Here is a 25922-nt window from a genome sequence, read left to right on the forward strand (position 1 = left end):
CCGGGGCCGGGGCCGGGGCCGGCATCGGCATGGTGTCGCCGGGGGAGCGGCGCCCGCGGGCCGGGGCCGCCGGGGACCTGGCGTTGCTGGAGGAGCTGGACGAGGCGGCGCTGCTGGGGAGCCTGCGGGAGCGGTTCCTGCGGCAGCAGGTCTACGTGAGTGCGGGGGGCGGCGGCGGGCGGCGGGGGCCGGGGCGGCGGGCGGCCGGGGCGCTCACGGCTCTCCCTTCGCCGCCAGACCGACGTCGGGGACATCCTCATCGCCATGAACCCCTTCCAGCGCCTGCCGCTCTACGGCAGAGAGGTCAGTGCCGGCCCTGGGGCGGCCTCGCTGGGCGCCTCGTCCTGCCTCGGCAGCGGGGTGTTTGGGGCCGGCGGGCCGGGCTTGGCCCCGCCGGCTCTTTGGCCTCTTCTCCCAGGCCCCGCTTTCCCCCTCGCTGTGTCGCCGCAGGTCTCCGAGCAGTACCGGCGCCACGAGAAGGGCACGCTGCCCCCGCACATCTTCGCCGTGGCCGACCGGGCCTACCACGCCATGCTGGGCTGCCGGGCCACCGGGCCCCAGAGCCAGTGCGTCGTCATCAGGTGAGCGGCCCGCCGGCACCGCCGACGTCCCCCGGGGCCACCGGCACGTGGTTGGTGCCACCGGCGGCACCGAGGGACCGGGCAGAGGTGGGAGCCGTGAGCGAGGAGCGGTTTCCGGCCCTCGCGGAGGGCTGGGCTGCTGCCAGCAAGCTCTAGCTGTGGTCTCCCATTCAAAGGGCTCCCATGATTCAGGCAAACCTCAGCTTCAAAGGTTTTGGTGAGTCAAAACCCGACTTCGTTTGCAAACATGTCTCTGCTCACGGTTTGTCCGGAAAACAGACAGATACGGCTTTTGTGGAGCAAAAAAAAAAAAAAAACCCCTATGTTGGGTTGAAAAGGGTTAGTTATGGAGGGCAGAGCCTTGGAAAGATTGACCTACTCTGGGGAAAGCCGTAAAGTGCTCTTCTCTTGTGAAACAACTCCCACTACAACTGGTATAATGAAGATTGTAAAGAACAGAATAGAGCTGTTTTCCCAAAGTTGAGCTTCCCACGTACAACCAAAGAGCAGAGTAAAGAAGAACTTCCTCTTCTTTACTGTAAGACCTTTGGGAATCTGATCAAGGAAAATATTATTCTACTGGGAAGTTCTCGGGACTAGAGGGAAAACCGAGTTTCTTGCAACCACAAGCACAGTCACAAACACTTTGCTCCATGATGTTACTGTTGTTGTGTTGGAAATGCCAGGGCCACAGATGGTATCAGCTAGCAGGGAAAGCCTCAAAATACCAGCTAATTATCTACTCTGATTACCTTAGAGTAGACTTTAAATGTCATCTCAGTTGAAATGTTAATTGTCAGCTGTTTAATTTAGCATTTTCTTCTTTAGATTGGTATTCTGATTATGTTATCAATATTTGCCTTCAACATGGTAGGGAAATGACTTGTTGAATAATAACTTGTAAAACTACTGAGCATCATGGTGGGACTGGGAGCAGACCTTAAGGGTCCAGACCCTCTTGTTTCTCTAGCCTGCAAGTCATCAATGGCTGTGCTCTACATGAGATGTTCTCACTAAACACGTGTGAAGTCGTGGCCATGGAGTCAGCATGTGGAAAAGGCTCCTAGAAATGCAGAATAGTCATAGAAATTGCTGTGGGAGATGGAAAGCCATCTGTGGGCATTCTCTGAGAAATCAGTATTCTAATCAATCTTTTGACAGCAGTTTGTAGCGTCAGAGATAAGAATCTGAGCTGCATCCTGCAATCCGATTAACAGGTTTATTTGTTCCTATAACAGGAACTTTGTGGTTCTGCTATATGCAAGCAGTAAAGTGATCACTAATAAAATTACCTGGTATGGGTGAAGTTTAGGTCACGGGAAGTATGAGACGGGAGGAAGTCCCTCCTTTTAGACCACAGTTCATCAAAGCAGCATGAGGAGGTATTAGCTTTCAATGTTCCTGAGACGTCTCCAGGTTTAAGATGACCATCTCCAGCCTAGCACAAACCTATATGCTTTCCTCTGGGATATAAACACAACCTCCCTGCCCTTCCTGTTCTCTGTTTAGTCACTCTGCTTTGTGAGGTCTGGATGGCACGTTTCAGAGTCCGAAAGTGATGTTGGACACAGCAAATGCTTCCAAAGGGCCAAAGGCTCATTTCGATTAAGTCATCTTCTACTGCAAATTCTACTGGCTCCTATTGCTTTCCAGACTGACTTTAGTCACAGCCCCAGTATCCTGTGGTAGAGCACTCAGGTCTCCTGGAGATGGCTTTTCCTTTCTTCACAGTCTGGTGTAGTTACACATCTGCAGCTGGAGAGCGTGCTTGCAGGACCTAGTGATTCTGTTTCACTTGTTGGAGGGTATGAGGGTGGGCTCAAGCATGGGAATACTGGTTGATAGCACCCTTACTGAGGAAGCAAATCACTGCAAACAAATCATCTTATGTATTGGATGGGGACTTTGGATGGCATGTTCTCAGCTGGCAAAAGGTCTTGTTTTGGTTGTGCGTACTCAGATGATGGCAGCCTGATATGTGTTTGGGATCAGGTATCTGTCATGGGGGGCTAAATGCTCAAAGGCTTTGCAGCTGTGCTGTGCCCAGGACTGCAGCTGGTGTGAGCTTGGGAAATGTTACGGAGTAAAACTAGCTTCCGTGAAGGAGTCTGGCAGTGAGTCCTGGCATCCTCCCAGGAACTGATGTCTCACTATGGCTCAGTGACCGCAGTAAACTGGGACCCTGGCTCCCAGCTGTGCATAATGCTGAAGCACTGTTCTCTTCCTTCATTCCTTTCTAACCAGAACAATTCCCAAAGTCCAGTATAGTTGTTATAACATGATGCTGTCCCTCTGAAAACTGTTTGGTCTCTTGTTTGGGGAGAAGAGCCCAGAAGAGCAACCCACACGGCCTCAGTGCCAAGAGCTTTCTATCTGGAAACTCGAGTGGAATTTACACTGTTCCACTGGGCTACTGGGAGCTATAGAGCAGTAAAGCCACACCGGAAGCTCAAAGGTCAGGTATGTAAACAGAGACCTGCCCTTGCGTATACCTTCAGCATTTCCTGCATTGGGTGTTTTTTTATTATGCTTATGCTAAAGATCTTTCCCACGAGCACGGTGTCTTGACTGTACTTCCCCAGTCCTGGGAGGACTGGGGAAACTGCTCTCCAAGTGCTACTTATTTGACTTAGAGGCAGAAGTGCTGGGAATATGTGACACCAGAATGACATGCGGTGCCTCAGCTGTTGGCCTGAGGGCAGCTTTGCAACTGTATTCCAGTGTTCGGAAACAGCTGAAGCACGTGGCTATGTGAAGGGCCTGAGGTTTGAGACTGCTATATTGTCATGAGGTCAGTACTCACTTGTGGATATGAGAGGGATGCAGCAAATGGCTTTGTAAAAAGGGGAAGTTGTCAACCCCAGTGCATGTGAGGGAATCTGCGAACCAGAACGCTTTCGAAGGGTGTTGTTCTCCAAGAACTAGATATATTTTTTCTTAAGAAGCAAAGCAAATGGACTGCCTGGTGCACCTCGTCCAGAAGTGATAGTGTGGAGCATATGGGGAAAAATTCCTCTGGGCAGGGATCAGTATCTTGTGGAGCCTGCTGTATAAAACGGTGGTGCAAATTGGTATTCATGTGTGTGGTGTAGCTGAGAAAGTTGTGATGCACTTGAATATAGGAGAGTGCTTTCAAGCGATGGGGTGCTAAGACATAAGAGGCAGGACAACTACACTTTATGGCTGGTGAAACTTAACTTTGCTTTTTCTTGGCAGTGGAGAGAGTGGCGCAGGGAAAACGGAGAGTACAAAGCTTCTGTTACAGCACATAATGAACCTGTGTAAAGGCAACTCACAGCTGGAGCAGCAGATCTTACAGGTAGGTCATTACAGGGTGACGCTTGTAGATGGAGAAGTAACGCTGCTGCAAGACGGCTTGTACTTGGCTCAAGGATCCTTCTGATGCGTTATCGCACTGGAAATGAGAAAACAAAACTTTGGCCGTGTTATAAGGAAATAGTGGGTAAGAATGGTGAAATAGCTGACTAGAAATTAGAAGAGGTGGAAGGATCAGTAATTCTGCTTGCTTGGAATGTAGTGTGTTGGTTCTTAAATGATATAACCATTGGGATCATTCAGCACGATGTCTGTGAAAAGGGATTAGGGGCTTTTTTGGAATCACTTGCTATTTGATATAGAACAAGGACTTTCTTGTATTAGAGACAAAGTCTTGATTTAATGACACACACAGGGATGGAGAACCCATGCAGCCTTTGGTAACCTTTCATTGACTAGTAAAATACTTACTCTCAGAAGCATACCTGCTGTTCCTGGCTAGCTTCATCTTTGCTCTTTTGATACACCTTTACCATCTGATCTTGATATACTCTTGCCTCTTGATATAAAGTATTTCCATTTGAATTGTTGTCCAAGGAGTTTTTATTTTGAATAAATCATACCTTAACCTTCTATGTGATAAATTAAGCAGGATGAGCCCTTGGACTACTTCATTATAAAGTCTGTGTTTTCAGGTTCCCTGTGGCGCCACAGAGGTGTTTCTGTGCTGTGCTTTGGGCTCTGGAACAGCTTATTATTTCAATGTAGTGTCATATGTGGTAGATCTGAGAGGAATGCCTGGGCTGTGCGAACACGGTGTTGATATACCTGCTGGCTCTGCATAGAGGTGGCTTGGGCCACACTAGCAAGCTGTTTTTGACCTGAGCAGGTTCTGGGAGCAGAATAGCTGTGTTTGCTCGGTGTTGTGCCTAGCCTAATGAACCCAGGCAGACTTGACCTGCAATGCTTGTAGCCAGTGCGCTATTCCTCCATTTGCAACAAAGTTCACCTCAGTTCAGGTGAGCTGCTTGTGGAAAACTTAGAGGTGACAGTGAAGAAATAATACAGTCTTCTTATTTTCTTCCTGTAGATATATTGAAGGACTGAGCCCATCTGGGATTACAGTGCAGTGCTGTAAAGTTATGTTCAGCAGGTTACCCAGCATGTACCCCAACTCCCTTTTCCTCCAACCAGCAAGCATTCTTTGCTCATGTATGAATATATTACGAATATTTCGGAATATATTAGGCTTTGTCAATTCTTTTATACAGGATATGATAAAACAGATGCTCTTGAGTACTGATGAAGTGCTTCCTATCCCATCAGTAACTAGGAAGAATGCTGAACATCAAGTGCTCAAGTTAAACTTTTCCAAATGAGTTAATTAGATCACTTAATTTCAGGAGTGCCTGTGCTATTTAAATGCCTGTTTTAGGTAAATCCATTGCTTGAAGCTTTTGGCAATGCCCAGACTGTGATGAATGACAACAGTAGCCGCTTTGGAAAATACATACAGCTGCGTTTCCAGAAGAATACAGGTAAGGTCAAGGGCAACATTTGAAATGACTAATTTGGGGGATGGGTGGGCATTGGAGGGACTGGCCTGAGTAGCCAGAACTTGTGGTGGGTAAAGTTTGGACGCTTGATACTCTGTGGGGAGGGTGTGCAATTAAGAAAAATCCTACAGCAACTAAGGCTTTAGGATAAGGCCTGGGTTTGGACGGTGTGGGAGTAAGGGAAGGTTACTGAGGTCATGGTGGAGGGGAGCTGTTAGTTGTACGCCTTGATGGTTTCTAACAAAGGTCATCCCCTTTAAGATGATGGGAAGCATGGAGAAGACCACTTCCAGGGAGCTGGGCAGCCTTAAGGGTGTCGTGCACAAGATACCTATTTTAGACAACTCTATGCTCCTATCACCAAATAAGTGATGGGGGACAGGTCAGCCAGCTTTATGTTTCCAGATGCAAAGTTTACCTTGTCACTTTCTTGTGTGCAGTGAGAGGTGCAAAGCTGAGCGAGTATCTGTTAGAGAAGTCACGGGTGGTACAACAAGATACTGGAGAGAGGAATTTCCATATCTTCTACTACATGTTTGCTGGGCTCTCTTCAGAGGAAAAGGAGATGTATGGGCTATTGGATCCCTCACTGTACAGGTACTTCAAAGGCAGACTGCGGTTTAGTGTTCATGTTGTGCGGTAGAGGGGGAAGCAGCATAGCAGAGCCTATGGCTCTGCCAGGGTGGACCCTGGTGGGGGTGAACAAATGAATGGAAGCGGCAACAGGCTCTGAACAGGGACACATGCAGAGGTCTTCTGGATCAATTTGGAAGCTGGGAGGTCTAGAATCTCATTTCTCGTTTGTATGACCTTGGAAAAGTTTTTCCCTTTCCTGTCTCCACTGCCACAGATCTGCTTTGTTCCCTTGGGGTAGGACTGATGGCTGTGCTGATTATGTGATGATTTTGTATGGGATATACACTTTCTCAGGTACATAAGTGGACGATTTGGTACAGAAGATGTAGCTCAGCACTGGAAGCACAAATATCAAGAGGTGTGCAATGCCCTTGACATGGTGGGCTTCCAAGAACAGGTGAGTTCTGAGCACCACTCCTGTCTATCTGGGCATCCTGCAGATGTAGGGTTTTTTTCTGGCTGCTGTTTTGTTTCCCATTTCTCCATCCTCCGAACTTTCCATGCTGCTTCCAAACCACCTGAATCTTGCAGACTGTGTAGAGCCTCTTCCTGCAGGCTGCCTGTGCCTTTCCCTCACCTCTCCACCTTCAATGATCTCAGAAATATGGAAGCTCTTTGGGTTGTGGCTCACTGTGGATGTTATATGCTGCACGCTGGCTGATGATAGCTTTTTGGTCACCCCTGTTGTGTGTTTTAGGAGCAAGTCGACATGCAGGCAATCTTGGCTGGTGTCTTGTCTCTGGGCAATGTAACCTTTGAGCCTCAGGAGAACAATGGGTCTGTAAAAGTGAGCGGAGCTTCCCAGGGGTGGCTGAAAGCTGCAGCGGTGAGTCACAAGAATTGCTGACAGAAACATTATGGATGTGATACTGGTCCCCACTAGCAGCATGACTGCATCATCCTTAGAGAATATTTATGTTAAGAAGTGCTCTTAAATTCTTGTATAAGGTGCCAGAATTTTCCTGTGGGGATTTGAGGAGCTGCTCCTGCCAGATGTTGCAGGGAAGGTTTCTATCTCTTGAAGACTCCTGAAGAACAAGGAGATTTTTCCGGAAATGCACAGTATGACCCCATGACTGCCGCTGTGTCCACTGCTGGTGATACCCAAAAAGGCAATTCCCAGCTTCTATTTCCTGTATATCTAGGGACAATATTAGCTGTACCACTGAACCGAGTCTTGCAGCACATAAGCTGTACCGTGATCCTGAGGCTCTTTATTTCTTTTCCTCAGATATATTGTCTTGCGTATGGCAATATGACACATATCTTGTTGACTTCATGTAATGCAAACGTTTTAAAATCAAGAGTCAGGTGGTGCTAAGTGTGATGCCTTGGAGAAATTCAGGTGCACAGTGTCTGCACATTAGTTTTGTCTGTTAGACTTGTAATCTTGTCTAAAGATACCAGCTTAACTACTACCAATTTTTGTTTATCCTGAATTAAACGTTCTGCTATTTTGCCCCAAGTTAACATCAGATTAAGAAGTACATATTTCATTAGACCGTCTCATTTTTGTTATGTGGGACGGATATATTACCTGCTTTTTTAACAACACAGAACAGAAAGATTGAACAAATATTTCTGCCTTCGCTCTGTCTTTTTATTTTGACCTGTTTGAAGCCATAGCACCCTTGTCTTTTTGTTTCACTCCCATCTCCTTGCCTGTTTCCCTCCTACACCATACCTGAAACAAACACCTACGTCTGTTTAGCAGCCAGCTTTTTTGTCTTGCTCTTCACTTATTTCCCGCAGGAAGGGAATTCCTGTTAAAGCAATTATTAAGGAGTTCAGTTGCATCTGAGTTCCCTTTGTTTCCTCTCTCCTGTGGGTTTGTGACTCTAAAGTCTGCTGAAGTTCCCCTTAGCATCTGCACAGCCACCTCATCGTGGTGCTGTACCATAGTAAGTCCTTAAACCGTTCAGCAGGGACTGGTGTGTAGCTCCCGCAGAAGGTGAAAGGTGGCAGCACTGGGAAATTAAAATACAAAGTATTTCAGAGAGCAGCAAGAGTGAGTTTGATCACTTCACAGGATGGTGAAGATCTCAGAGCATACATCTGACTCCAGTGCTGCCAGATGTTAACAGTAATATTTATATTACAGCAGAACTCAAAAGGTCTCAATGTGAATCCTGGCTCCATTACACTGGGTGTCACACACGTACGAGGAGATACAGTCTCCACGTAAGGGTTCGGTATTGGCTATCCCCATCTGTTTCCTCTCTCCCAGGGTCAGTTTGGAGTCCAAGAAGATGAGCTGTTGAAATGTCTCATTTGCACAATGTCCTTGACCCGGGGAGAGCAGATCCAGCGTTTTCACACCAAGCAGCAGGCGGAAGGTAAGAAACGTATGAATCACAGAAGTGCGGAATAGAAAGACTGACCTGCTTTTGATGAAAGGGTGTCCCTACTCATGTGCAGTTTCTTGGTAACAAAGATATCTGTCTGTGCAGCTTTCTTGTTTCTTTTGCGTAAAGGCAAGTATATCTATGCTTGTCCCCTGGGACTCTTACCGACACACAGGACCACGAATACTGCTTTTGTTTGATCTCCAAGAGATTGCAGAGCTTAACTGAGAAACCAGGAAATTATCCTTGCTTTATCCCTCAAATCCAGACTTTAAAGACAATTGTAGATATTTGTGCAAAAGTGGGGAAGGCTGCTGCTGCAGAGTGCTGGCAATGTGGAGAACTCTAGGTAGTAGCTGGAGAATTAAATAAGAGGATCAGTGCAACAGCACAGTGTCAGTGAAGGAGTGAGATGCATGGGAAGTATGTTAAAATAGTGTGAAGTGTTATTTTTTCTTTCAGTAAGAAAATAAATTAATCCAAGATAATCTTCACAAAAGATTGAGTTAGAATAAGAGACATTTTTAAAAAATAAACATATGAAATCCCAGAAATTTCTAGATTATTGCTTAAAAAATAGAACAAAAAAGTGAAAACTGAGAATTATTTACCTCTGTTTCCTCTTGTATCCTCTTGTATCTCAAATGTCTCCTCTTGCACCTCTCTGGACAATAAAATAAACATCTCCAGTCAGTAGTGCATCAATGGGTCATGTTAATTTGATCTCCCTCTTCTTAGAATGCCAGCACATTTTTCAGCAGTTGCATTCTCCTTATTTAAGCTCTTTGGGCAGCAACTGTAGGCTAGCAGGAAGTTCAAGTGTTTGCAGTGGAGCCATTCAATTTTCCAAATACTACTTGGAGGCTTTAGTTTGAATTTAACTGTAATAGGGCTCATACGCAGTAGACAGGCAAAGGAGGAAACAAGTCTCTGGGTAGTCTAAAAAGCAGCTAGACTCGTTTTTTTTTTTTTTGAAATGAACTTTTCCATTTTATGTGATTTTACAAGTGCTCTAGTACCGCATATCTGGTCTTGTAGGAAGGAAGACTTCAGAATGGAAGTGTTATGTTTGAGTTTGCAGAGGGTAGGGAAGATCAGCAGACATCTGATGACTTGTCTCCAAAACAGCTTCATAAACCATTAGACACTATTGCTAGAGGTGGATGTGGTGAGCCAACTTGTATGCTGTGTTCCCTACTCTCCCGGGAGCCCTTCCGTGAGCCACTGTCATTCTCTGTTGCCCTGTGCAGATGCTCGAGACTCCATTGCAAAGGTGGCATATGGCCGAGTATTTGGCTGGATTGTTTCCAAGATCAATGAGCTTCTGGCTGAGAATGTGGATCCTGAGGTAGAGCTGAGGGAGATAGGTGAGTTCTGCTTGTCTTACTCCTGTTCTGCCCCCATACGTGCATCCCTCAGCCGTGATGGAGGAACAGCGCAATATGAGGTATCATGAAGATTACATTAAGGATTTCAAAGAGATGATCATACTGGAGATACTAGTCAACAGCGTGAAATCTGTAGGGCAGGAGCCAGCCCAGGGCAGCTAGGTGGTCTGAAGTAAGGTGGTCTATGAGGCTGTAGTTCTGGGACGCTCTGGCTTTGCCGAGGAGGTGGGGCTTGGTGTGGGGGTCTCCTAGCTAGTTCTTCAAAAGGAACTTTGAGAGAGCTGCAGCTGACAACTTGGCTCCATGTGCCCCAAGGGCCAGATGACACTTGTAGTGTGATGGGGTATTTAGCTACCTGTAGGGATGGTCTGCAGGCTCCATGGCATGTTCGTCTTCCCTCTTCTAGGAATCTTGGATATTTTTGGGTTTGAAAACTTTGCAGTGAATCGCTTTGAACAGCTTTGCATAAACCTGGCCAATGAGCAGCTGCAGCACTTCTTCAACCATGTAAGTCTGCAGCAGGTGATCTCACCTGGCGTGGGGGGGGGGGAAAGCAGAGCACTGATCTACCTGGGATGTGAAGGAGAATGGGAGGAAACCAGGACCGTTGCCTGGAAAGATAGAAATGGTGCTTAGTACAGCAGGGTAGGGAGCAGCAACCTTATCTGCCATGGCAGAGGAACCACTGGTGCAGGGAAAGTAGGAGTAGATAGGTCAAGCAATGACCGAAATAGTAGAGTAGGGACATGTGAACACTGTGGTGGCTCAAGAAGTGTTCCTGCTTTATGTGCCAGCAGCAGTGAGCAACAAGGTTACAGATAGGCGTGCGGAACAGCAGTTTCATCTTGGGCCTCTGATCCATGAATAAGAGAGTCATGCCTCCATCCTCTGCTCAGGGTGGGAAGGAAGATGTTTAGGGTTGTCTAACCCGGTTTGGAGACTCTAGCCTCTGCTTTCTCTGTCTCAGCACATCTTCCAGCTGGAGCAGGCTGCCTACAGGGAGGAAGAGCTGCCTTGGGAAACTATTAAGTTCAGCAATAATGAACCCATTCTGGTGAGTGATATAAGACTGACAGAAGAGAGGTGCCCCATCCAGCCAAGAGAAGAGATTTCCTCATTCCACCATGGGGAGGAGATGTATCTGGGAAGAAGCTCCGCAAAGAGTGATGTAGGTGAGAGGGGATGCCCTGTACTGCTTTAGTTATGTCTAACGACTCTCCTTTCCTTGCAGGATCTGCTCCTGGCCAAGCCACTTGGGCTGCTGTCTCTTCTGGATGAGCAGAGTGCATTTCCTCAGGTATGGGTGAGATAGGAGACAGAGCAAATGGTGTGGAGAATGAATATCTGTGCTGCAGAGAGAGCTCTAATGTTGGAGTGTGACTGTAAACAGGAGGATGAGCAGAGGTGTTCTCATGTGTGGATAATGGGACAGGACAGCCAGATCAGGGACAGTCCAGTCCCTGCAGAGAGTCAAATAAGCTCAAGTACAGTACGAAATTGTTGCATGGTCAAGGCCACTTCCAAAACTTTGTTTTACTTCCATGTGCCCTGATCAGGACTATGTTGCAACTTTATAGTTTGATTATGAAAACTGTTTTCTTGCAGGCAACTGATAAAACATTTGTGGATAAACTAAACAGCAGCTTTAAGGGGAATTTGCACTTCCAGCCAGGTCGGAGCCGTGTTTTGGGCTTCAGCATCATTCACTATGCCGGGAAAGTAAGTCCAGTTTTCAGGAAGCATGCTTTGGAATGTATGTAGGGGAGAGGAAGGTGTTTGACAAATAAAGCTTTGAAGTTAAGCAGTACATGGTCCCACAGGAGTGAAGCGTTCCCTGAGAGCTGTCTTCTAGGGTAAGTGGAGCTCTTTAGAAAGTATAGGAGGAGAGATGACTCCTGAAGAAAATGAGGCTTGTCTGGGAAGCATAAGGTTTCAGAGGTATTTATGTTGTACCTGTCATCACTATATTGGAGCTCTGGTCTTAAAATAGTCCTTCATAAAGTGAAAGCCCTGCATGCATTGTAAAGCCCTGAAGGCAAAGCCTAATGGCTTATGTTTAGCTGTCAGGGGTCCAGAGCATAAAAGTCACGAATTTATTGCAAACACTGAGGAACCCGGTGAAAGCAGCTAGATAATCAACATTTTGAGGATGGGGGTGCTTATTTACATATTTAAAGGTGAAAGCACCTGGATTTAGGACTATTGTATATAACTTTACTGCCACCAGTTCTGAATGCTTTGGCCCAAATATATTGAATTGATTGGAATTAATTTTGTAGCAGGAGCAGATGAAGACGGAGGTCGTTGTAGTATGTTTTCAGTAGTCTAATTCCACAACCGTCGACTACGTTATTCCTTGTGATGTTCATTATTAAAAAGATTAACACTTCTCATGAAATGAGAATGGCAGGCTAGAGATGAGAACGGAAGGGAGCAAGAGAAACAAGGGGATGCATAGCATCAAGCAGAATGGAAGCCTTTTCAAAGGGAAGAGGGAGAGCGAGGAGAAAAGAGAGTGAATCATAAACCAAAAGTAAATGAAACGTCATCGTCGTCAAGGAAGGCAGAACAAGAAAAGGTGAATGTCTCAGTGTTATGCTGCAGACCTGTAGTTCTAATGCCCCAGCACCATCCCCTTGGTTTTGTTGTTCAGGATGTGCATCTAAAGGGGGTGTATATGTGTTTACAGAGTTGTTGTGCAAGCCATTGTACATTCAGATTAACAGTTGCCCCGGCCAGCTGTTGAGGTGGCTTTTGGGGCTAACCTGTAAGCACTGCTGGCCTTACTGACTTGCTGCACTTTCCCCTAGGTACAATATACTGCTGGTGGCTTTCTAGAGAAGAACAGAGACACCTTGCCAGCCAATGTTCGTGGACTCTTCATCAACAGTGTCACTCCTTTGCTCAGCGTGCTCTTCACAGGCAAGTCCCTCTATTGTGATGGGGCAACCCACGTTAATCAGGGCCCTCCTTAGCAAGAGCTAAGTGTGGGAATGAGGCTTGTGTGCCAGGAATGTGTTCCAGAACTGGCAGCCTCAGAGAGGTTCTGGGAAACCTGCTGCCTGGAGTGAGGCTTCTGACATATACAGAGCTGTCTGAGCTACTCCATTCCCCTTGGTACTGATGCATGGTAGCAGAAATACCCCCCAATACCCCCTCCTTGGTACCTAGCACCAAAGAGTTCACAATGTAGACTGCAGTAGAGACACAAGCAATGAGTGAAGAGGTGATCCTTTTTGAACATATTTCATTTTCCAGCAACAGCTCTGGATAAAAAAAAAACCTCTGAGGTCAGGTGCATTATTTCTCCGTCTTCCTTACACTCCCTTCTTCCAGTTACTAATAAGCCCTCAGAGTGTCCAAAGCTTCTGTGAAAGTAAAGATTAAAAAAAATCAGGTGGGTTCCTTAGAATTATCTAGCTGAATACAGTGCTCCTTGTGCAGATTTTTTTTTTTGTCTTGTCCAGTCCAAGCAGCTATCTAGGATCTACAGGCAACTGATAAATTTCATTTTCAGTCTCCATTGTGTTTTGCAGTTCTTCTGCTCGTGTTCCACAAATGTCTGTTTTTGTTGCTTCTTCCGCACTGCTGCTGAAGATATTTAGTCTAGTCCCAAATCTTTGTAAGTTCATAAACAGCAGGTATAACCTGTTCTCCGTGCAGATGACACTGTTGCATCAGGGTGTACAAGACTCTCATTAAATCATCCAGTAAACTCAGCTTCCCCGAATTTTGGATCTTGTTGCTGAATTATTTTAAAGTTATTTAACTTTATATAATCTCCCATGTTGACTGTTGTGGGTGAGCTTTCTGTTTGCTATCTATACTTTTTTCCTGCATTGTTAGACCTACCCTGTTTGTGATATTTCTTTTGAAGGTCATTTAGGGTTGTTAAGTAACCTGATTGCCTTGTCTTCTCAGTGGCAGAAAACAGTATTGCCTGGATTGTCTGCTTTATGTAGTTGAGTGTTCTTCTCTTCTTTAGCTCTTTCCTTGTATTTTCCTCTTTGTGATTCAGTATTTATGGGGAGATTTGCATATTTGCAAAGTTTGAATATTTAGGCATGGTTGACTGTGGGTAAGGGTACAAAATTAATTATTGTCTTTGTTTTTCCAGCCACTATCTCCAGGACAGGGACACTGATGCCTCATGTTAAAGCCAAGGTATCGTACTTCTGGTCCACATGGCAACTGATAATTGGTGGCCCAGTTCCTGATATGCATGACTGAAGAAGCAGATTGAAATTGAGAGCAGACACTCTCCCTCATTTTTTACTGGGTTTTCTGCTTACTTCTGTTGCTATGTTTAAATTGCCTTCCCTCCCTGAAATCCATTCTCTCTCCTTTTAGCTGTCTGGTTTCTGGCAGAGTAATCAGGCTCCCCTTCCGTGGGTAATCCTTTCGTTTGCTCTGGTTTCAGGTCATACCAGGAGCAGATGACAAGTTCAACAGCACACGAAAGCAGTCAGTGGGAGCTCAGTTCCGGGTAAAGTACTGCTGCCTGCTGTGCCCCTTGAGATATGTGCAGCGATATTCTTGAGAGCTTCCAGGATGCTACATGTAGTAAAGCGTCCAACATATGGACTGGGGCTTTTTTGGATGCCAAGCACAGCTGATCATGATAGGAGTGACCTGGCTGTCATCAGACCTGGGCAGCTGATGTTACGAGAGCCTGAACTGGTGGGGTGGGAAGGCAATTCTCATCTACAGGATAGCGCACTCAGAGGGGTCTGGTAATGCTTTGGCTAGCTGGGCTGTTGATCTTTGATCTTTCTCTGCCCTCACCAGCATTCCCTGATGGTACTCATGGAGCGGATGTATTCTGCCAACCCGCACTTTGTGCGCTGCATAAAGCCCAACAGCCAGAAGGAGCCAGGTGTGGTGGACAGCCAAGTGGTGCTGCAGCAGGTGAGGAAAAAGCAATTTTCTTTTCAGGTGCTTCATCTGAGTCTCGGTGGGAAATGGATCTAAGGCCAGGAAGTGCATATCCCGCTGTAAGATCATGGAGATAGCTGGAAGCTGTCAGGTCTGAATGAATGCCCCTTGCAGGAAAAAGAACAGGACACACTTTTTATGCATGCAGCAGTTCCGGGTGCTTAGTTGTCTTTGTGACACTGATTGCTAGGTCCAGGTTTCACACTCCCAGTTCTCTCCCATTTCTTTTTCGTGAATGCAATGAGATCTACTTGTCAGGGACTAGGATTCACCTTTGTGGCTCCTGGACGGGGACTGGTGCAGACAGTACTTCTCCAGAAAAGGCTATGCTTCTCAGAGAAGACTGTTCTCACCTATCAACCAGGGCAACTGAATAGGAGCCAAGATGGATTTCTTTGAAAACTGTGCTGTATGACTGTCTTTGGATATTGTGTCAAGTCTTAGGTCAAGATCCTTTAAAGAGTACTGAAAATGTTCAGAAGAGTTCAGAAAAGCTCTGTGGTCTGTTTGATGTATATAAGGATAGGATTAAGAGGGAAGTTGAGCTGGTGCCTTAGAGTACCTCTGTGTACAGATTTAGAAGTAGAAGGCTATTCTCTAAGAGACAGAAGTAAAGCAATACCCATAGCTAGAAGGTGAAAGTCATTCTGGTAGTTGTTTTGTGTTCTAACTTTTAACTGAGAGTAGTTAATCACAGGAGTTGCAGGATTTGGTAAATTCAGTCTTTAACCAAGGAAACATTTTTAAAAAGAAACTGTCGTTTGAACCAGAGCGATTTGGGATTGAATGAACGAGTTTCTGCCTGCAGAGGGACAAACTGATATCCTAATGACCTGTTCTGGCCTGTGTCTGTTTGTTTCTCTGATCCTCTTTATGCTGCTGCTTCAGCTCCGGTACAATGGACTCCTGGAGACCGTCCGGATCCGACGAGATGGTTTCTCCTGGAGACCCTCATTTGAGGAATTTGCCGAAAGGTTTGTTAAACCTTTAGAAAGTTCCATGTTAAATATTGTCAGGGAAGTGACGTTGGTAACTGGATACGGGCAGAGAGTGAAATTATCTTTAAAGTTCACGTGCCTGAGACCATGGAGTTATTTGCTATGGAAGATTGAGTAGAAAGGCACTGATTTATTGTCATTTGCTGTGAGAGTGACGTGGATCAGCACATCAAGGCTATGACTCTTACCTTACTGAACTGGTTTGTTTTTGACAGATATGGAATTCTTCTAGGTAAACCAGATGTGTCTCTCACAAAAGAAAGGTAGGAACCCTGCTTCTATCGTGTGCAATCCAGTTTTAGTCCGTTTTGTTCCTCAGAAACTTTTATTCTCAGGATAGCATAGCAAACTGAGTAAAAGGAACAAAGTGAGGATGCTTTTTGGTGGTGATGGAGACCACAGATTCCTAGACAAAGATAGTTAGGGTTTTATAAATCATTTAGTAAAACGATGAATGAGATCTTTTGTGGATTGCTTTATATGTAGCCTTTCTTTCCTATGGAATGAGAACTGGCAAATGAACTCAGTTGCTGGGGTTAAGATAAGGTCAGGGTGTCCACTGCACTCAGTGGGACATGGACTCAGTGCAGCCTTCTGCTGCCTCTCCAGGTTCTTCCCTGATGATCTGAGAAGAATAAGTTGAAGACAGGGTTGACTAAGCAGCCAGCACTGAATGTCTCCCAAGCTAGAGAGCATATGTCTCTGGTCCAATAACTTTCTATGTGTACAGGCACAACATACCTGCAGCACCTGATTGTTTGTTCCTTCCACAACTTTTGAAATATAAATGTCTCTCCAGCTCTACAGTCTGATCCTATCAGCTTTCCCCTTCCATTGTCCAGGGCAGCAACTCCCTACCTCCTCTCCTTCACTGTTCCAGTCCCTCCTTCCTGCCACAGTCAGTTGTGACTGGTTGTGAGAATGAAGCATGTAAGGCAGCCAGATGACAAATATATATATATATATATATTTTTTTTTTTTCTTCTAAGAAAAGAAATTGAATGTCCTTCTGGAAAAGCTCTCTCCTGGGAGCAGTTCCTCCAGCCCTCACAGAGCTTCCTTGAAATTTCTGATGGTACTGAATTAATAAGAATTGCAAACCCAAGTGAGGTCAAAAGAAGGTCTTTTAGGTGAGAGAGACGGTGGTAGACAGGCAGCACTATGTATTTCCAGACATGAAACTCCTAGGATGCATTTGGGAAAAAAGTAACCTGGCTTATAGGTTCTGGCACAGCAGAATTTGGCTGAGAGAGAAGGAAAACCAGTTCTATTTTGCTCTGCAGGATGATGGTAGAAAGTGCCATTATGGCTTTATGGTCTGGATTTGCAGGCAGAGGGAGGAGGTTGTCTTTGTGATGCACCTGGAGTATTGCCTTCAAGTCTAAGTATTATGAAAGATACAAACGTTGGGGAAATAGGGAATCTTTTCAGGTGACCCAGGTTTTATCACCAAAGCCTGCAAAATGAAATCAGAATTGGAAAACTAGCTCTTTCCAGGGAATATCATCATACAGGTCCTGCAACTTGTGTGCTCCCAAGAGTTCAGAAACTAAATGGTGAAAACCACCTCTGAGCATAGGATATGCCCTGCAGAACTGCCTTCCCAGGAGCTGAAGGGAGTCTGTCTCTAGGAACCCCTTTGCTGACATTTCCCAGTGTAATTCTCTCCTAGCTGTTCCTCAAGGAGCTCTACGGATTGCAAACTAGTTACTGAATGTGATCAGGTGATGGTGGGCAAAGAAAGTAACCCAGAATTGTTGAGGCACTTTCTTCTCCTTTATACACCTAAAACCACTGGCTGCATAGCCTCTACTTTGGGTGGAAAATGACTTTTGCACTTCTTTCCTCTCTTTCAGCTGTTTGGAGATACTGCAAAGTACAGAGTTGACAGGCTGGATATGTGGGTAGGTGTGGATTGCTGGTGCAGGGAGTGGGGGGCCTGAACTGCAGAGACTTTATCCACCTACGCTGCTATCTGGCTCCCTTCAGGGAGAATACTATGGCTGTATCAAGGGCCTGTTCAAAGGATGATGGGATGCAAGTTCAGACAAACAGTGTTTCTCATTGGTTCTTTCCTCAACCTCACAGAAAGTCACGACTTTTCTTTAAATACTGGCACCAGGAGCAGCTGGCAAAGTGTGTGGAGCGACTGGAAAGAGCAGCAGTTGTCATACAGAAAGGTGAGCACTGGTGCAGGAGAGCCCCTCAACTCTGATCTCATACTAGGGAGTGAGGGCTGGCTTGTGAGTGGTGTTAAGCTGAGGAGGCTCTCTCAAGTAGATGAGAGTGGCACAGATCTCATTCCTACTTTCAGAGACAGGCAGAAGGGTGTGATGACGCAGATATAAGATACATATTTTTTCCCCGACCAAGCAGTCTATGCCCTGGCAGCCTGTTTCTACAGAGCAAGGCGCTGCGGGCAGTCTGGTACTTCTGTCGGCACAGGCACCGTGAGGACTAAGGCAGGAGGAGTCTCTTTCTGCTGTACTTCTCATCTGTATGGGTTGTTGCACTGTGCCCACTGCTGAAGCATCTGAGAAGCTTCCAGCTGGGCAACACACAGTACGACGAACATCAGGCTGTCACATGCTGTTCCTTGTTCTGATCTGTGGGAAAGATGTGTGGGTAGTGTCCTTACGGGAAGGAGAGGGTGCTGCTTTCAATTCATGGGCTTTCATACCTGCTGAAGTGAGAAGGATAATGTAATGTCTCTAATGCTGCTGGTGAACCCTGTATTGGCTGCTTATGGGAAAGGTCATCTCACAGACTAGTATCAAGGAAATCCTGACTCCTGCACAGCTGAGCTCTGCTTTTACTCATTAGTGACCCAGAGGAGATAAATGGTTAACAGTGACCTTTGTGTGATCTTTTCTTTAGGTATCTTGTGCCTTGTCATTAGAGATAAGAGCTCAAATCTCTGATTTGATTTTTAAAATCTGTGGTCAGACAGGTTAGAGAGTAAAAAACAGTTCTGACATGGTTTTGACTGCATGTTAGCAGCAGAGAGCCTGCACTGCTCTGCATTAATGGGGTTCAAGCGCTGAAGGCTTTGTGCAGGGCAAAGGAATATCGCTTCCACCAGGGACTGACAAGGCATGATTAGCATTTTTTTCTAACCACAGCTTTTCCCTGACCAGCTTTCAGGGGATTCAGCTGCAGGAAGAGATACCTGAAACTGGTGGCTGAGCTGAGAGCTCAGGCCCTACGGCTACAAGAGGAGGCAGAAAGAGAGAGAAGCCGGCAGCGGGAGGTGGAAGCAGAGGCCCAGAGTGAGTTGCTTCCACTTCCACTACCCTAGTGTGTGGCTACTCATGTGATGATCGCTTCAAAGTGCTTTAAGTTCCTGAGGATGATGGCATGTCCTCGGTTCTCGTGGGACTGAGGGCTCCACTGATGCAGTCCATCTGAAAGTGAGGTTTTCTCTGTGAGGAACAGAAAGAGTGATGGAGGTTATTTGCCTGGCTGTGTTGAAGGGAATGCCAGGCTGTGCCTTTCCCATCCGCTCAGTGGGGGAGAGCTTTGAATCATTGCTCTGTGATTTTATGTAGCTTCTCCTTGAGACATCTGGAGTGGGAGTTGACAGTGGGTTTGAGGCCATGTTCTTTGTCTCTTTTGCCCCTTCTCAGACTTAGTAGCCTGGCTGAAGAGAGGTAGGGAAGGACTGAGCTCCAGACTTATTTTCTTGATGGTCCCTCTTCCAGCTGTTGCTATAGTGTGTGCTGGAGAGGCAGAATATTTCCTGTCCTCCATGGGTGGCAGTATGCCTGTGCCTGTCCTGGGCGTATGGAGGATGGATCCCATGGATCTTGGATCTCAAATTTCGTCTACCTGTTCCTGTTGTTGCAGAAAGAGTCTCCCTGCCAGTCCCCGTGCCACGAAAGAGACGCCCTCAGCCTTGTCCCCGCCCTGCACCTGATATGCCACGACAGCCACCGGTCCCACGGCCACGCAGCAAACTCACAGAGGTAGTGATATTAGCTCTGTCTGGGGTCACTTAGGCACATTTGCTGTTTCCGTGCTCCTTCCACCTTCTGCATATGCATATTCTCTTGCATGTGGTCACAGGAGAACACTGTCTTTCTCTTTATCAGACATGAGAGAGTCCTTTCCTAGTGTGGTTAGTGAAAAAACTTGGTCAGTGCTTTTGAGGAACTGAAAGCGGAGTCTGATGGTTGGTGATCTTGTCCTAACTGCAGGGACTCAGGAGTGGGAACTACCAAAGTGATCTCTTCAGGGAGCCCTGCCTCTGACCTTGCTTTCATGCCCACTTTCCCCTGTCCCCATTTTCAGTCCACTCCTTTTGATAATTTCCTGCACCCTTCTGGGCCTCGCCCCATTCTGGGGACAGAGGAACAGACTGGAGAAGAGGCAAAAATGCGGAAACTCAAGAGAGGAGCAACTCTCCGTTGGTTCAGAGAGACGCAGGCCCAGAAGGTCATGCAGGACGATGGGGCCTTTCCAAGCTGGCTGCATGGGATGATCAGCCGGAGGTGAGTATACTAGGGGGTGGACACACTGGCTGCAGCTGGGGCTGGGGCAAAGAGGCAGAAGCTGCTGCGTCCTTAGGATGAGAGGTTGGAGTCCCATGGATTTGCCTCCATAAAGAAACAGGATATGCAGGACTTTTCGCTTCTAGGTTGTGAGCTTCAAACCATTAGAGGGAGCTTTGGAGCTCCTTGCCACAGGATGTGAATGCTGAAACTTTACATGGGCCCGAGGAAAGGCTGTGCAAGCTCATGGAAAATAAATCTGCTGTGGGTTCTTAAATACAGAACCTGTGCAGGGAAGGGAGGCTGGGAAAGTACTTGAAGGAGAAATACCCATAAATGTTTATCCTGTTATGGACCATTTGCAGAGATGTGATATGGGATGAAGGTGGACTTTTGGACTGACTCATTATGGCTGTTCTCACATTTCTCAGTTGCCGTTCTTACAGCAGAGGAATGCAGAATTCAATATACATTTATTAAAAAGACTATTAAGAGGGGCTTTTGTGAGTATCCAATGGCAAGATCCCCAAAGCCCCCAGGCATGGGAGGAGGCCAGGTTTTGTGGATACCTCTTCCTATCTAAGGAGAGGACAGTGTAGCTGGAATTTACCTCCCCTAGCCTGGGAGAGGCATCCACAAAACCCTGCCTTCCTGTGGAGGCATTTAAGGGTTTGTGAATTCCCAAGTTTTTTTTTTTTTTTTGGCCAAACCCTTTATTTAAATGCCTGAAATTATGCTACTGTGTATGCCTCTCACATTACTCTCTTGGCTGAGCCAAACACTTTTTCTTTCCAAGCAGTGTGACAAGCAGTGAAGTGCTGATTATGCCAGCGATCAGATAGCAGCAAGATAGTGAGGTTAGCAGGTAGATGCCAAAGTTTCTAGCTACAGTTTCCCCTGCGTACAAATTAATTTATGGTGTTGCATGCCTGCTAGCTGCCAGTGCCCCCTTATTTACAGGGACTTGTGTGTAGGCATTGCTACCAAATGTGCCTGTCATTCAAACATCCTCATCATCTTATTCCAGTTTGCAACATTTTTCTGTTAAAGCTGCAAGTCTCCTTTGGTCTTAGATCACAAGTTGCTGGGTTTTATTAGCTTGTCAGCGTGAGCATTACTCAGAGACATTACGCAGCGTGCTAGCTTAGTATAGGGCCCTATAGAGGCTGACAGCTACTTTTTTTTTTTTTTAGGTAATTAACAAGGCCCCAAACTGCATCAGTGCTTTTGTCCATGGATGCAAAAATGCTTGAGAAGAGCTAGTGCCTGTGGGACAAAACTGAGTTCAAATATAGGCACACACTGAGGTTTTAAGTACTTTTGAAGTGGTGCTTCATGCCCTGGATTTAAGTCCCGGTGCAGTAGAGTCAGTTTAGCCTCATGTAATAGAGTAGGAAGAGCAATCCCAACTTGCACTGGTGATGTGCAGTTGCCTTTAGTCCGAAGCAAGGCACATGGCAAGCACAAAGCAGTGCTTTGTCTGTTGAGCTGAAGGGGGGAAGACCTTTTTCCAGTAGGGAGGTTTAGGGAACCGGAGTGGTGTAGCCAAAGTTGGCTTTTCTCCAAGGCTTGCATCGTGCTGAGCACCACTAATCCATAGCCTTCTGACTTCTTTCAGCAGCCCCAGAGCCTAGGAAATGCGCATGTGCGCAGTCTTCTCATCTGAGCCAAGCTTTGTCATGTGCTCTGTGCTGGAAGGTGGCTGTTGCTATTGCACTAGACTGCCGGAGCAGCTTTGGAGGAGCCCTGCTTGGAAAGGCTTTGGCTGAGAGTATTGCACCACATCAGCATGTTAATGCCTCCCTGCGCTAGCAAGCCTGAGCTTGGAAACCTCTAGTTGGGAACACAGAGGGCAGATACTGCCCTGCCGGTGGACTGGGACCACTACCATGGTAGCAAGGTTGGGAATCCTTGCACAGACACAGCTGCTCACTGTCTTCTGAAAAACTCTTTCCTTCTTCCAGGGAAGCTGAAAACTTGCTGATTGACAAGCCTTTGGGCTGCTTCCTTGTTCGCATCAGCCAGAGCCGACCAGGCTACACCCTGACATACAGGTAATAAGCACTGTAGAGAAGGAAGAAGAAAATCCTAAAATGAGCTATGTATGGCTAGAATAGTTAACTTCCTCCATGGAGTAGTCCATTGAGTCTGATGCTTAGTCTCTCCCGTTGTGGGGTGCCTCAAACACAGCTTGGAATAGCCAACAGGACACTGTAAAGTCTGTCTCTTTCCAAAGACTAGATCAGTGTGTGGGTGGGGTGATGCTACTCTGGGGCTTACAGGGTGCAGGTACTGCTTGACATGTGTTAAATGGCTGTGTGGGCAAGCCAGGCTGGAAGAAGCATCCACTGGGGCCTGAGGAGTGATATAGCACAGGAGACTTTTCTAGGGAAGAGTCTGAGGAGAGGTAATCAGTGTGTGCTGGAAGCATATGGCATCATGCAAGATAGAGTAGTAATGTGGACAACAGACCTAGGAGATGGTACAGGCTGCTGAGGTTTGGATCCAGATGCCTGGGCTCTCTTTGTGCCCCTGTGCTGACTCTGGGGAAACTGCTGCTCCTCCAGCACCTGTTAGCACAGTGTGCAACACTCCAGCATGGAGGATCTCCTGCGCTTTTGCAATATTTGGCACTGTGGCTCTTGATTGCATCTGGGCCTCTTGAGACAACAAGTACAGAAAGCAACGACTGGGTCCTGGAGAGATGCCGTGGCCCTGTGTCATGACTATTTGTCTGTTCCTCTCCCCAGGGGTGAAGGACGCTGCAGACACTACATGATCGAGATGCAGCCCAATGCACGCTACGTAATTCTGGGTGAAGATCGGGCTCATGCCTCACTCACTGAACTGGTTCGGTATCACCAGACGGTGGGCATCCAGCCCTTCATGGAGACACTTACTGTTCCCTGCGGACAGGTGAATGCTGAAAATCTGCAGCAGGAAAAGGGGCTGGGGCCTGGGACTGTGCCCTGAGCAGAAATAGCCACTGTGGCAATATCTCTGCTTTGTGTTCCCGTTGTGGGAGTCCTGTACTGGTCAAGCAGTCTGGCCTCTTCCGCACGTAGCGGGGAAGGCTAGTAGCTGGCCACTGGGGTTTCCTGGGATGGATGATAGCCCCTGCCCTATGCTTGTCAGTAATCACAGCTGGATATTGCTCTTAGCCGTGCTGTTTGGGGTACATAGAGGGTCTGTAGTGACCGCTGCTGAATCTGCTCTTCTCACCCTTAGAAAAGCAGTGGGAGTTTGGATTATGAAGACCTGGAGTGTCTCACAGTAACTCCAACTGCAGCTGAGGAGGAGACCCCTCCAGGGGAGCAGGCTTGCCTCTCTGGGCCTCCTGTTGGAAGGCCCGCTCTACAGACAGGAGCAGCCTCAGTTCTCAGACGCGTGTGGTTCAGGAGGGCCAAGAAGTGCCAAGAGCAACAGAGCCTGGATGAGAGCAGGACAAAGCCAAGCCCAGGAGAGGAGGGAGGCGGCCAGCGGGCATTCCCTCGCCTTCACTCCTCCATACGCTTGGCGATGCAGGAAATCCAGCAGGTGAGCAGGGGGCAGCTCCAGCCTTCTAGTGCATTCATCTGCCACAGCCATGTCCCCACAGCCACTGTAGGATGTGTGGAGCTGCCCTATCCATGTATAGGAGGTAGGAGGCTTCCAGAAGCGGTGCTTGGTTTCCTGTCTCCTGGATGACAGGTTTTATTTGGTGATCTTGGCATCAAGGATCTGTTCATTGAATGTGCCAGGTTGGGGGAGACCCTGGAGGGGATCTCTGAGATTCGTAAAGAGAAGTCCACAACACAAGGGGCTGTGACATGGCCAGTGACCCAGCCAGTACTTCCCTAATGCTGTATCTCTGCTTCCCATTGCAGTTCTCTTCCATTCCCTTGAACAGCTCCTGTACTGAGCTGCAGTCGAACCCTCAGGATTGAGGACATACAGCCCAAGTGACACGGTAAGCAGAGGAGATGCACAGGAAGCCAGATGGCAACTTCAGCATCCCCAGGAAACGGAGGAGAAAAGGGGCTCTTTCCCCTCATGTGTGCCATCTTGGAGTCTCTTGGCCATCAACTACTTGGAAATAGAGCAGGGCAAATGGAAAGCAGCTGCCAGTTTCTATTCCTGGCCTGCAAAGAGATCAGCGGCAGAGAGAGGCTGGGAAAAGTAGGAACAATCAGCACAGGGCTGGGTTCCTGGCACCCATGGTAAGCGTTGTGCTTGCAGTACTGCAACAAGGCTGACGGAGGGAGCTCGAGTTTGTTGGAGACCACAGTTTGGAGGTCTGAGGCTGGAAGGAAGAGGATCATCAGAAAGTAAATCTGTGCACTGCATGGTCAGCTGCAGTAACTTAAGGTTGTGGAGAGAGGCATGCATCAGAAGGGATGCTGGGCAGAGAGCTCCGGGGTCTAGCGCAGACAGTGAGCTGAAGGCAAGGCTGGGAGCATAAGGCAGCAGTCTGAGGACTTTAAACGAGGTCACAGCAGCTGGATACTGAGGCTGTAGTACGCTAGGTGGATTATGGAGGGTATATGGAGCGTCAGGAGGAGCCTTCTGGACACAGCTGGCTAAGCCCAATATTTTAGTTGACTGATGTGGATGTATACTTCCCCCTGTGCAGTCAGTGGGCTAAATCAATGTCCTATTCAGTTGCTAAAGCCGGGGAGAAGCAGTAGTGATGCTGTTGTACATTTCTGGAAAAATCTAGATTTGTTGGTTTGGTAGCAGCTGGGAGTGGAGAGGGATCAGAACATGCTGTTGGCTACAGATTTACTGCAGGGTTTGCAGCTCTGCACAGACATCACTGAGTGCCCTGCATCATTCAGTTCCCGGAAATTCATGTTAGACCACAGCTTATTAGCTGCGGCCTATCTTGTCTTCCTCTGAGTGGCTGAGAAAGGCTTCTCCCAGAAGCGTTTGGCAATTGCTTCGTTCCTGTGTTTGGTTATTAAGGTACCTAGGAACTCTTTTCTTGTGCCTGAGGTCAGGCAGAAGACAAACAAATTCTGCGGGATCTGTGTAGATCATAGCAAGCATGTCATATTGGGATTGTTGAATGAAGCCCTCCTTTTATGTTCTCCATTGCATTGTGTTTCCTGACTTTCTTGCAGATGAAAATGATTCAGCCTTGTCATCTGCTGGTGCTGCTGAGCCTTGCATAATCGCGTGAACAAATCCAGATACGTGGCAGCCTTTTTTTTTTTCCCTGCACACAGTTGGCCCTGTGCCTTTAGGCAGGACTCTTGCAGGGATTCACCTTCTTCAGCATTCAGCCGATCTCAGTGGCTGGGACTGCAGTACCTAGACCAGTCTCATCCTGGCAGAAGGGAGAGGATGGGAACAGTCACGCTTTATGCATAGATCCACAGTGCCTGAGAATACTTCATTGTACCTGGAGACCCTTCACCCCACACTCTTAATTGTCACAGACTGGATATCTCCCAACAACGTGTTCACTTACAACTATGTGCTGATTTCCTATGTATTTTTCATCGAGTCTTCTGTTTCTGCTCTGGTCCTGTGTATCTACTTCTCCGGGTGCTGGGGAAAGCTGGACTTGGGAGGCATGGAATGAACCTGGTGTGTCCTTTTTGTGTTGAGTGCAGAAGCACTTGAAAGGGAGCTGAGACCATTAAGGGACAAAAAAATATCTCTGCAGAGGGAGTTGTCTGCCCTTGTATCAGTCCCCCAGCTGCACTGACACACTGCTCTCCATCCCTTAGCCA

At 47.1% G+C, this 25922-nt stretch overlaps 1 protein-coding gene across 3 annotated transcripts; it reads left to right on the forward strand.

The window, feature by feature from the left end:
- Window positions 1–12: 12 nt before the first annotated feature.
- LOC138064110 (myosin-IIIb-like) lies at window positions 13–25681 on the forward strand. 3 transcript variants are annotated; one of them, XM_068925151.1, is made up of 30 exons: window positions 13–155; window positions 238–303; window positions 451–581; window positions 3798–3900; window positions 5293–5395; window positions 5854–6010; window positions 6344–6446; window positions 6747–6875; window positions 8277–8385; window positions 9645–9761; window positions 10189–10289; window positions 10750–10836; window positions 11014–11079; window positions 11388–11501; window positions 12593–12704; window positions 13900–13946; window positions 14203–14268; window positions 14571–14690; window positions 15606–15691; window positions 15931–15978; window positions 17572–17619; window positions 17804–17895; window positions 18853–18984; window positions 19562–19680; window positions 20006–20205; window positions 22170–22259; window positions 22956–23121; window positions 23434–23742; window positions 24072–24154; window positions 25308–25681. In XM_068925151.1, exons 1-29 carry the CDS (start codon window positions 30–32, stop codon window positions 24129–24131), a joined length of 3207 nt encoding a protein of 1068 aa, XP_068781252.1. In that variant the 5' UTR covers window positions 13–29; the 3' UTR covers window positions 24132–24154; window positions 25308–25681. The 3 variants fall into 3 exon arrangements, with proteins under 3 accessions (XP_068781252.1, XP_068781254.1, XP_068781253.1); XM_068925152.1 differs by lacking the exons at window positions 13–155; window positions 238–303; window positions 451–581 and adding an exon at window positions 3252–3372; XM_068925153.1 differs by lacking the exons at window positions 22170–22259; window positions 22956–23121; window positions 23434–23742; window positions 24072–24154; window positions 25308–25681 and having other exon boundaries at window positions 19912–20035.
- Window positions 25682–25922: the final 241 nt, after the last annotated feature.

Source organism: Struthio camelus, chromosome W, assembly GCF_040807025.1.
Source record: "Struthio camelus isolate bStrCam1 chromosome W, bStrCam1.hap1, whole genome shotgun sequence".
Lineage (NCBI taxonomy): Eukaryota > Metazoa > Chordata > Aves > Struthioniformes > Struthionidae > Struthio > Struthio camelus.

Excerpts from the sequence above, each read along its gene's own strand:
- LOC138064110 (XM_068925151.1), top strand. The coding sequence starts at position 30 with ATGGTGTCGCCGGGGGAGCGGCGCCCGCGGGCCGGGGCCGCCGGGGAC. Across the intron at positions 6,011-6,343 it reads TTGGATCCCTCACTGTACAG|GTACATAAGTGGACGATTTG; the intron begins GTACTTCAAAGG and ends ACACTTTCTCAG. Across the intron at positions 14,269-14,570 it reads CAGTGGGAGCTCAGTTCCGG|CATTCCCTGATGGTACTCAT; the intron begins GTAAAGTACTGC and ends TGCCCTCACCAG.